Below are 12,492 nucleotides of genomic sequence, written 5' to 3' on the forward strand. Positions count from 1 at the left end.
TCTGCCCCAGAGCACGGCTTGGGAAAAGGCATGTCCCTGTCATGCTGCAATTAGAGCACTTGCTTATCTTAGCTGTAACAGAGCCATAAACTTTATCCAGGCCAATTAAATCAGATATGCAGTAAGCATACAGTTCCCATTAATGTGGGCTCTTTCTTTTCTTATGTAAGTACGGAAGGAATTTGATGGCCTGTGGCTGGGTCTCTACTTGTTAAAGTTCAGCTCACTCATCACAGAGACATGCTGAGGGGCAGATTTATTGGAAAGCTGCTACGCCATCAGCTTTTTTGAAGCATGTTCTGAGCATCTCAAAAGCTAGCTTAAAATCCTTAGATAGAAACAAAAAGTTCCCTAGATTTTTGGGAAGCACCTGGCCTGCTGGGATTTTTCTCTCTGTACCCTCTTGTTTCAACTTCCAGCTGCCCTCTTTGCTTGGAAAAACTTAGGGTGATCTTTAACTGGAAGATCACGGGTGCATTACAGGATGAAAAAAGCTTTGTAGACAAAAGTAGGGGCTGATATCAACTGTGGCTTGCCATCCCCAGTCTGATGGGGCTGAAGGACAAATGAGAAATAACATACCCAAACCAGGCACAGAAACCAGTACCTTTTGCTGCTGGTGAAACAAGGGATGCACCATTTGTTTTCACCCTTCTCTTTCTTCCTCCTCCAGGACATACAACCTTACCTTCCTGCATCCGTACTACCGGACCGACGAAGCGGAGGAGAACCCGTTCATCTGCTCATCGCATCGTGAAAACGGCATGCAGAAATGCTCCAACATCCCAAACAGGAAGGAGTACAAGGTGGAGTGCACCTTGAGCATGGACTCCTACACCCCAAGTTTATACAATCCTGACTTCAGCAGCAGGAATGCCTGCATAAACTGGAACCAGTATTACAACGTATGCATGGCAGGGGATGTAAACCCACACAACGGAGCTATCAATTTTGATAATATTGGATATGCCTGGATAGCTATTTTTCAGGTAGGATTCTCCCAGAGATTTTTGTTTCTTTTTGGTTTGTCATCTTTTGCTTGGAAAGATTTTGATAGATGCATCAGAGGAGAAAGGAATCTGCTTGCACCTGTGTGAAACTGCAAATAAAGACATATTGAGTAAATGAATCAGACAATAACCCGCACAAATGTGGCAAGAGAGTATTTGGGGAGAATAGCCATTTTTTCAGTGCACTGTAGAAGAAAGGGAAAATACTTCTTGAAACATACAAAAGTATGGCAAGTCCTAGCACTGCAAATCAGTCCTGGATAAATCCCAGGGATTTCTGAGAGTTAGGGTCTGTCTTTATTGCTGTAGTATCAGGAAATGGAGAGTGTGGTCAAAGTCCTTAAGCAAGACTTATTATCATTCTAAAATATAGGAACTAGCTCAATGTCATGTTTTGGGCTTGATTCTAAAATTGCAGGGTTATACCTGTTAGCATGGTATGCTGGAGGGAGGAAATCTGTTCTGGCTAGAATACCTGTGAAGAGATACTGTTCACGTGGAATTTGAGTCTCTCTTGATCCACACCTATACAGCTCTTCACTAGAGACCAAAGTGCTTCTAGCTCAGACTGGGGGAGCCTTTACAGGTGATAAAAACACTCCAACTGAAGCATTTTCAAAGCACTTGTAGCTCTGGAACATTGGATAGCTCATCTACACAGTTCAGAGGCTATGGTCTCTTTGGGCTAGCCCATTTTAAATGATCCATGTACTGTTTTCCATTTTTAATTTTCACTCTCTGTTTTTAATACAATTTCTTTATGCTTTTGGCTAGATGCCCTGTTTTATTTAGTCCTCCTGAAGTGTAGGTGACGTCTATTCCTTAAAGAAAAAATTCTCCCTTTTAGTTTTGTTAATGATGAATAATTACTCATTTAGAGCTCTAGATTTCATTTGTGAATTTTCTTCTAGTTTCATGTTATAATATGAACTTAATAACTTCCAGTTTTCATCTGGGAGTTGTAAAGGGGCAATTGATTGCTCCGAGCATCTTGCCTGCTCTCATGCTCACAGTAGCACACCTTGAATCACACTGCTGCTGGTGTCAGAGGCTTAAAACCAAATCCAGAAGGGTTCAGACAGATTCCAAGTCTCTACTAGGCTATGTTTTTTAAAATGCTTTGGTTCTTTCCTGGAATTAGTATGTCAAGAGAGGAGCTGCCATAGTAATTTTGAATATTCCTGACTGGTAGCAAATGTTGCATCAAGGAAGGAGGGAAGTCAAAGCAAGAATAGTAGATAGGTCTCCGGCTGCACTTGCACTCTCCTTTTTCTGCTCTTGCATAGCTCTTTGACAGAGCTTGATGGATGTGCCCAGGAGGTCCCGTCTGGCTCCCACCACGGGGCAGCAATGTTCTTGCCAGAGAAAGGGCAGAGAGCAACGTGTTGCGGAGTGCCTGTGCTAGTGCAGTGAAAATGAGCAAGTGCTTCTTGAGGGTCCTGCTTCCTTTTTACTTCCAGAGCCTTTTTGCAGGCTGTAAGTTTTCATTTCATGTTGGTATTTCATTTCCTCGGCCTGAATGTACAGATTAAGCCAGGAAGAACACACTAGCCACAGCAGAGGTTTCAACTGATTCCTTTGGGCAGAACAGAGTGTCTGGCAAAGTTGGATATTGTTTCCATAGATCATTTCGGCAGCTGCCAGGAGGTTTATGATTGGTTTTAGTGCTCCTTAGACCATCCAAATGCTAAAGAGTATTTCCAGGCAAAAACTCTTCTTACATCTTTATTTCTTTCAGAAGTAAGGACTCACTTTTAGAAGCTGAAAACCATATAACTCTAGGTAAAGAAGCAGCTGTTGGGAGTAAGGTGCTTGCTTAACTTTGATATGGAAAGAGTAAATCATTACTGCAAGAGGGTAGATGCTAAATCAAAACAATTGCTGTAAGCAGAGAACATTTAACAAATAAAGCTATTGAGTTGTGCTCTCGTTACGTTTAATAGTTGAAGCTGGGTAGCACCGGGTCAGCAGTTAGATGAGGCCTCAAAGTAAGTAGTGCAGAAAGTAGAACTGATGGTTTTAGTAGCTCAAGAGCTTCCCTGTGAATTGATATTGAATTACTGGGCAGAGAGCACTCTGCTGTGTTCTGGATGAGACTGGTCCAATTGTCCTTATCCCTTCTGGGGAATAACTAATATGTAGTACTCCACAAGAATTATGATGGTGGACTGAACCTCAAGGTCTGGCAAGCCTCCAGTTTGCATAATGGCAATCTTAGGACAAAGCCAGATAATGCATCCCTCACGATTTATCCCAAATGAGTTGGAAATCTAGCATGGTTGAAGAGCTGTCAGAAGAGAGGTTGGTGAAATGAGCCCCACAGGTGAGATTTGGAAGGAAGCTTCCGAGTTCAGTGACTGCAAGTCATGCCCAAGAGTTTCCAAGGGCACAGTTTGATACTGTGAAGGCTGCAAAGAAACAAAACCAAAAGCAGACTTCAACAGGGAAATCTGAAGATCTCTACTCCAAAATGTCCTTGTGAATTGTGTGCCAAGGCAGGAGGCCAGCAGTATGGCCAAGCTCTTTCAGCTGCCAGAGTTTGATTTAAGCAGCCAAGCTGAAAGACGTTTAACTTCATGGTAGTGATCCTGAACATGGGATGTGGCAGCAAAGTCATGTCTGTGAAATGCATTGTTGACCCTCCAACTAGAAGAGTAAGTCAGAGGCATCGGACAGGAGAACCAACCTAGTGCAAATAAAATTTTAAAGTAATAAAAATGGTGGCTGCATCTACGGGTGTTCAAGAGGATAATAATTCCTTATGTAATCCTGCAAATGATTCATGTTTTGATTCCCCTCATTTGTTGTGTAATAGGCTAATTCATGTATATATTTGTTACAAAGGCAAGTTCAATGGCAAATTATGGGAACTAATTAGCTTATTACAGAATAAATGAAAGGAGATGGAACCTAAATTAACTGTGAGGCTTGGCATGATATTAAGATCCCTTTATTGCACATGAATTTCAGCTGCAACAATAAGAGCAGTAATTACAGGTATTGTTGTCACACTACAAATGATGAATTACCCACCTAACCAAAGTCCAATTGAATTTGAATTACTGACAGCCTCAGTGGAGCAACCAAAACACTGCCACCTTCCTAACTATCAGTCTTGGTGTGACCAGGCCTGAATGCAGAAACCCTGTTAAAACAAAAGGAGGTTGGATGGCTGGTAAGATACACAGTCAGGGAGGAAGAGATGATTTAGGTTACTTTGCAAGCCACAGAACCATTGCTTGGATGATTTCATGTCTGACTTGCAGATAAGTAAGACCTATAATAGCACTTTACATCAGGAGGCAATGCTTTTGGCAAAACTAGTGAGGCAGAGTTGAAGGAGCAATAACCATCAGCTAGGCGGAACCAAAATGAGATCAAGGGAACAAGCTGTTCCTCTGTGCCTCCTCCCAGGATATAGTTGGAAGAACTGAACTTTGAGAGCAAATGTATGGGGAAAAACTTTATGGATGTTTCAGGAAATGAGGAATCATGGAAATTTCAGGAAATGTCCATCCAATACAAGAGATAAGATTTGCCTGGCAATTTAGAGGGGCTGTGACACCACTGGTGCTGGCTGAGTAACCTTTTCTATGGCCTGTTTTTCATGTGTATTTCAGAATTAGTTATGTTTTTCTAAGGGATTTCCTTTAATTAAAGACCCTCTTGAAATTAGTCCTTGGATGCAGCTCTCTGATTCATGATTCTGTTTCTGGCTTATGTTGCTCTGAGTGCGTATTGCTTCTATGAGGTTTTGCTTAAGAAATCTTAGTTAACAAGTTCATCAAGTCATACAAGTAACACATCTCTGGCCCATCATCAGAAGACCCTAGTAAGGGAATTCTGAGAAGACTGGTTTGCATTCAGTAGCCCCCTTCCTGCTGTCAGGAAAAAAAAAAAGCCTGGTTGTGTTCGTGAGAGCTGAAGACAACCCAGCAGGCGTGTGACATAAGAATGCCCAAGAAAGGAAAAGCTGAATCACCTTCCTGAAGAAAGATGTCTGGAAACTGAGCAGCATTAAAGGAACTGTCAGCAGCAGCAAGAGTTCAAGGTGTTATCTTGATAGTGTACTTAGATGGAGATCTTCTCTTTGCACCTGGTCTCACCGAAGCTGTTACAGCCACAAAGGTGTGGGTGACCAGCTCAGGAGAGAGAACAAGTTTGGGGTGGGAAAGTAGAGGAACTGATGCCACCCACTTCCTTCATTTGTCCTTCTGTGGATGCTTTACTCCTAACATGATGGCAGGCTGCCTGAGCAGGTGTGACAGCTTGGCAGTGACAGCCGTATGCTGCAGGCCACCTGCTGAAAAAGCCCTTTTGTTTCGATGTGAAGTTACCTCTTCTGTGCTCTAGCTTGTCAGAAAAGCCCCTGGGAGCTTGTGTAAGCTATCTCAATCCAATCAAGGATTTATTCATTTTGACCCTGCGTTGTGTGTTGATGAGGAGCTTGTTTTTGTCTCTGTGTTGCTGACTCTGCTTCTGCCAGGATCTCCACCCCTGCTTGTTGTGCCTGTAGATGGGTCAGCTGAGAAGGTACAGAGCTGGGGGGAGATTTCAGGTTTGGAAAGAGGAAGGTTCATTTGTCTCATTTCACTATTGCTTGGTGCCCTGACCTGTTCCACAGTCTTGCCCACTTCACATTGTTTCAGCCTCTGTTCATCATGATTGGAATCCTTCCCTGAGGATTTGTCCCTTGCCTGGAAATCTTTCAGCTAAATCTGTAATGGGAACTGTATCTTCTGTTTGAATTAAAGGAAGAATTATATGCGCTTTGATGCGCTTTGGCTATGGCCAAACACAAGAATGAGCTTGGAGTCCCTCCTCATCTATACTGTCACTCAGTCAAGAAAACATCTCATTTGAGGAGGCAAGACCTTCAAGCCCTAACGTTGCTTTCCCTTAGAGTAAGCACAAACCTCTGCTCTGGAATCTACAGGTAGGACAGAACTGGCAGGGTCAGTCCTCTTGGTTCCTACTCACACACCTTCCTCTTAGCTGGGCTGTCACTCACACAGATATTAATAGGGACCTTTTGAGGGCCTGTGTTTCTCTTGCTTTGCTGCTGGGACCTTTAGGGTACCTCAACCAAGTTCCTTACAAAATGATAACTCAAGAATGGTTACCCCGGTGTCTCAAGGGTATTGTACACAAGATGCTACTAATACGCTTGCCTGCTTGTCTGCTGCAACCTCTGTTCTTCCACTTCCAGTAGTCTTAAATATTTTGGGGAACATTCAAAAGGCACACTGAAGCAGAAGGAAGTGAAAGAGCCTGAGGCTTCCAACCGCAACTGTATATATGTGTGCAACATGTAGTTTTGTGGGCCATGTTTTTCAGAAGCAGCTGTCACACTGGGTGCCCATGTTTTCAGAGTTCATTGAGTAGATAATTTTCTGGCGAGGACACTTTTTTTTGTCAAATGGTTCATTCCTTAAACTGGAGATGTGTGTCAGTAATGCTTATCTGTGCTGAATTTGGCAAGAAGAGTTCTGAGCTTTTCAATTCCACTGCTTCAAGATGATGCTTGAATCTGTTTTGGATCACCAAAAATATTTCACTCTAAATGATGGGGTTTGAGTTTTGTTGGTGTCGCTTTTTTTTAATTTGGTCAGCCAAGTAAACATAATTTTCTGCATTTGAAGAGCTTTCTTGCTGAATACCCAATCTAAAAATATCCAGTCCCTTTAAAGCATCTGAGAGTGTGCTTCCAAGAGGATTAGTTGCTTTTGAAAAATCTCCTTCATTTTGAAGGTTAGAAGGAATTGTCCCATATAGTACAAATCAGAGAGGCCATCCTGATTCCAGGTCTGGGCCTGCTAACTTATGGGAGGTACTGGAGGGACCCAGCATGGCGCAGAAACCTACTGCAATCTCTGTAGTTTTGGAAGGGTTTCCTCCTACCTCGATCATAGATTCTTGTATTCAGAGTAGAAAGAGGGGTGCCTGCAGCAAGCCTTGGCCTAATCTGGAGTCCAGTTAGGTGTTGAAAAAGCTACTGGTCTTGAGGTACATCGGTTCTTACAGGGAAATCTTAATTTGGTTTGATTGTCCCAAACCTGCTCCATGATCAGTTGCTGCTACTGCACCTTGCACTGAGTTGTACATTGCCTAGGGGAGACTTGTATGCTAAGCCAAAGGTTCAGCTCCTTTACCCTGATGTCCCCACACAACTGTCTCCAGACTGTGTTGAGTTGGCAGATCCATCCAGGAGAACCAAGACATGTCCCCACACTCTGATTAGTGTGAATGGGTGAAACTTGGACACTTGGACACCTCAGTGTGTTTTGTGTCTTAGTCCTGCACTAGTTGTGCTTGAAGGTGTGCACCCTTTGTCCCTGATAGTCTCTAATATAATTATATTATATAATATATGATTATAAGGTGTAACAGTACAAATAACAAAAATCCTTGCTTTTTGCATTTGGGCCATTACCCCAAACTGCTGTTATGTTCCAGACAGTGGTGTCTGGAGAAGCGCTGTCATTCATGTAATTACTATATGGTACACTCATCTGTAAGCAAGGATCTCAGTCTGGCTTCGGTTCCCCTCTCCTCATTGCAGACTCTTCATCTTTCAGCTTTGCTCTGCTATAAAACTCTGATTTATGGCACTCTCTAGGATAATGGACTCATTACTACTGAAGCTAAACAGTTAAATACGTTCCCTGTGCATAAGGTACTTTACACAAACAATGAAGACAGGATAATTATCAAGTAAATCAAACCTCATGAATATGGACTGGGATGTGATTTGTGGCAAGCAGCAGTCATCTGAAATCAGTGATGTTTTTGCTGTTGGATGAGGATCTTGCATTATTTAGCGTGAAATTGAAAGAGCAACTAAACTTTCTTTTGTAGCAAAAGTTGTTGAGTTTTTATGCCATTTTTAAGCCTGTAGGTTCACTTTCATGAGGTTTTGGGCCACCAATAACAGTCCCAGTGATGTGTCCAACTTTATTGCACCCTGGCTGCACTCTGCTTTTCAACATTCACTGTGAACTGGTGATGCTGACCAGAGATCACGTTTATGTGGAACAAATTTGAGAGGTCACAAAGCCAAGACATGCGAGGTTGCACAGTTTCCTTTTGCAGGGCCACTTTTCAGAGCAGCTGCATGCTTTGCCTGACTCTCAATTTATAAAGAAATGGCTAAAGTTGCTTTGGAAAGTGAGCAGGCCCTCAAAGTGAAAGGAGAAGCATCAAAGGACATTACTCAATGTAATAAAACCTGTTTTTCTGACCATGGACATGTGTCATGAGGAAATAATTAAAATTGTGGAGTTGACTTCAAAAATAGTGATTTGATTAGCTGCCCAGCACTCTGCATGTGGAAAAGGAATACTCCATTATTCACTGGTCAGTGCTTGCTAGCCAAATGTATATGTCCAAGAGGGCAGAATACAGATAAGAGGCTTTCAGAAATGAATACTGAAGGCCTTATAAAACTTGCTGAGACCATCATAGTAACTAATAGTGCTCTCAATTTATATCCTTGGATCTCGTCTTGATGAGGTTTATAAAAATAAAAAAGCCTTGCAGCAGAGCCAGGGAAATGATGAGATAAAAAGTAAATAAAATCAAATAATCATGGCAGTTCTCAGAGTTGCTGTTTGGTTCAGCATAATTGATTTTGATGCAGATGATGCCCATCTTGTCCCCAAAGGACCCAACTTAGGCCAAAGAAGAGTCTGAGACAGTATAAATGTCAATTAAGATGAACACTTCAGATGGTTTGGAAACACTTGGGTTTCTCAATATATCATCTCCTGCTTTGGCCAGGCTCTGAGTTGAACAAGCACCTCTGATTCTGAAATCAGCAACCATGGAAATTTCTGTTTGCCAGAGCGATGCTTTATAGGGATTTTGAGCAAAGTGTGAGATGCTGATTTTGATTCCCATGCTTAGGGAGACTGCCTCTACAAAAGAAGTTTGTTCAAGTAATCACAGAAGTGAAATCTTACCATGAGAAAGATCAGGCCTCGGGGCTAGGCTGGAGTTTTGTATGCTGTGCATTCTGTTCTTATAATCTTTTCAGCTTCATTTCACACAGTAATTTTCCAAACTTTCCTCGATTGATTAGTGGCACCTCAAGGTTGATTTCTATGTGCAGCAGTCCATCTGGCACTAGCCATTAGTGCTTTCTAATATACAGAAAGTAATTCAGTGTTTGACTTAAGTAATTAAAATAGTTTGGGTTCGAGTTTGGGTGTTAGGTTTTTTTCCCGTGGATGTTTCTTTTTTCTTTGTTAACTGATACTAAAGCAAAAATATAACCTGCTCTTGAATCTATTATAGCCAAGAACTTGCAAAAATTTGGGCAGAGCTCAAAGACAAGGATTTTCATGATGAGAACTTCTTGACATAATAAAAGAAATTGTTCTGAGAGACCTTTTTAAGTGACCCCAGAAAAACAATGTAAACCTCTTGTCTCCTTGGGAACAATGAGGAGGTCTGAGTTAATTGCCAGTGTCTTTAATCTACATCTCCCTTGTGATTTTTCACTCTGAAGTTTTAGATTGATTCTGATTAGCTTGACTAGAAGACCTGATTCTGTCCCCAGTTATGCTACTATAAATCAGATGAGCATCTTTGTTACAACTGATGAAATTATTGTGGCATGAGCAAACCAGGAGGATCAGAATCAAAGAACAGAGAACACAAAAAAACCCAAATCTGATTGTCCACTCTCACCCTGCTCATATTAATGTGGTGATCAGGGAGTGCCTGACTGGGACTGCATGAATAGTGTCCAAGCCAAAGATCAATGAAGTCAAAATCTGCATTTACATTCACCTGAGTGAGCTTTCTGTTAAATTCTTGCAGTGATGGGAGGGGATCAGACACAAAACTCAGGGCTTTAGTACTCAGCCTCATAGGTATTAATGGGAGACAAATGGTTTATCCCATCCCTGCCCATGCTGTGTAAGAGGTAAAGGACTGAATGAACAGGCAAGGAGAATCAGATGGAGCATCATCTAGGATCGCTGGTGGGTTAGAGGACAGCTCTGTTCTCTGCCTGGGGTCCCAGTCCTTCGAAGGCAAAAATCACTTCCCTGTGCTAAGGGGGCAGCATCTCCTTTCCCACTGGGTCTGCAGCCTGTGATTACAGTTGGCAGCACCCTCCAGAGCAACCTTGCCAATCATCTTAATTGAATCTTTCAGCTATTTCCCTGCAGCTGCCAATTTTAGTGTGCCGTGTATTTTGCACAACTTTTTCATCAGAGCAGAATTAGGAAACATGTTTCTTGCTGTCTTATCTCTGTTGATAAATAATTGTATGTTGCATTTATTGGAAGCTTTGAACTGGTACATTTGGAGACACTGTTTAATATGTCTGTCTGTGAACAACCATGGCTTGAACAGAATTTAATTACTGAGAATGGATTTCTGAGATTGGAAAGCACAAGAAAGGTGCTCCAGGTCCTTGGAAGACATCTATAAGGGGCTTGGAGGGCCAAATGCTGGAGCTGCAGTCAACTAGATTAATCAGATTGGAAACTGAAGAGAAGAGGAAGTCATTTCTGCTTAGTGAAGTAGGTGATATTGCATTCAGGGTGCCCCAAGGGAGGAACAGTAGGCAAAGCAACACTGAAATAATACATCTGTTCTTGGGAGAGTATCAAGAGTTGCTAGCTTTCCCTCTGAGTTCATCTGATCTGCGAGTGTGTGTGTAGGATCAAACTGTGCACTGCAGCAGTGAACCTTGCACCAGTGCAGATGCCTTTGACTTGGTTCCACAAATAGTTAAAGGGTTTTGTTCGTGGTGTATAGACCAGCTGTTGGCAAATCCGAATGGTCTGGTTCCCATTTACACCAAGGCCTTGCTGGGGATATGCAGAGAGATCTTGTAGGTCAAAATGTACTCGTATAGTCATTTGGAACACTTTAGAGGACAGCACAAAGGAAGTCCACAGCATGGCAAGAACCAGACTGTAAAAATCACAGACACTGTTTCAGTCCAGACGGGTGGCTATGCACGTGTGTTGTCCTGCATTTCTCCAGAGCTATTTGATTAAAAAAAGTAGACAGATGTTTGTGAGCACGCTCTCCTAGAGGATTGCTAGTACTCCCTAATGCTTGTCAGCTCAGGAATCCTGCTCCTAGGTACTGCTGCATTTATACTGGGTGATGAGCCTAAGAATGAATCCACAAAGATGTCAAACAGGAGAACAAAAGCCCAACAGTCTATTTATCCCTCCTGTATCCCTTTGGTTTACAAGTGAGTAGTAAATAATGCAAATCCTAATTACATCTTAAATATTCTGAGTGCCGGATGAGCATTTTCAGCCCTCCGGAGGAGAAATGTGGTGTGTTGATTGATTCTTGCTGAAAATACTGTCTAGCATGCAAGAAAAATACCTCTATAACTGTTGGTTGGCCCTCACTCTTGTCTCAGCAGCTGTTTCCCAGGTGGGGAGCTGGCAGCACCTGCAGAAGCCCAACAGCAGCCCTCAGGTAACTCCTTTTGTAGAGAGGGCTCTGTGTTTAATCGTTTTAATACATCTGATTTGAGGATTGCCAGCCAAATGCATATTCGGTGTAGAGGTGTATCCAATATGTTTGAAGTCGCTGGGCTCATTTTTCATTCTCCAAGTGTAAATGGATGGAGCTGTGGCAGCCTGACTCTGAAATGCCCACCCAAATAGAGGGGAAGGAAGGGAGAAGACTTTGAACAGCACAAAGGAGACTGTTTCTTAGGTAGCTGGCAGTGATTTGATTTAGTCTTGTGTTGCCTCCGAACTTGATCCCTCCAGTTTCACCATGAACCTACATGGGCATGGAGTGCAAGAGAGGACTGGCTACTGTGCACAGCCCACACAGGCAAGGGATGCCACTGACAAGAACTTTGCTCTCTGTAAATGTTTCAACCATGTTAAACGAAAGGCAGAAAAGGGCAGTTTGAGTTTGATTGCTTGTACAGCTGAACAGACTAATTACTGCCTGTGTCTGCCCAGACAGTAGCTTAACCCCTTCTCAGACTCCAGGGTGAATAACAGCACTTAGACCCACACAAAAAAACTGTTTCTGTTGCTGAAAACTTTCTACCACAGATTGATCTCTGGAGTTCATGTTGGCCAACAGCATTCTTTTTTTTTGGTTTCGTTAAACCCATGCCACTGAAAGCATAGCACTGCTATCTGATAGCTGTACATCACTAACCAGCAGTGAGGATGTGATATGAAAGAATATCTAGTGCATGTCATGAGGAACAGGAGAGGTGGGTACAGTTTGTGTGCATCCAGCCAGCATGCCGTTAGACCTGATTTGCTCAAAGTAGCAATGCTGGCAGAGTAAAACAGCTGTAGAGACAATTTTTACCTGCTCCTTCGCAGATCATGTTTATAGGTTTTGTATTGGCTGGCTGCTTCTCACTCAGCTGCATGGTGTTAAGTTACACGTGCTTCAACACGGGAAGTGGGTTTGAAAACTTGCTGGTAAGACATCACCACATTTGACGTTAGAGTGAGAGGAATCAGGAGGA

At 42.6% G+C, this 12,492-nt stretch overlaps 1 protein-coding gene across 1 annotated transcript in view; it reads left to right on the forward strand.

Moving 5' to 3' along the window:
* CACNA1H (calcium voltage-gated channel subunit alpha1 H) overlaps positions 1-12,492 on the forward strand; it is a 128,208-nt gene that overhangs the window by 22,019 nt on the left and 93,697 nt on the right. The window contains exon 5 of the mRNA XM_074840953.1: positions 674-989. Within this exon, the coding sequence (XP_074697054.1) occupies positions 674-989 (316 nt within the window). The remainder of the gene's footprint in view (positions 1-673; positions 990-12,492) is intronic.

This window comes from Strix aluco, chromosome 15 (genome assembly GCF_031877795.1).
Source record: "Strix aluco isolate bStrAlu1 chromosome 15, bStrAlu1.hap1, whole genome shotgun sequence".
NCBI lineage: Eukaryota > Metazoa > Chordata > Aves > Strigiformes > Strigidae > Strix > Strix aluco.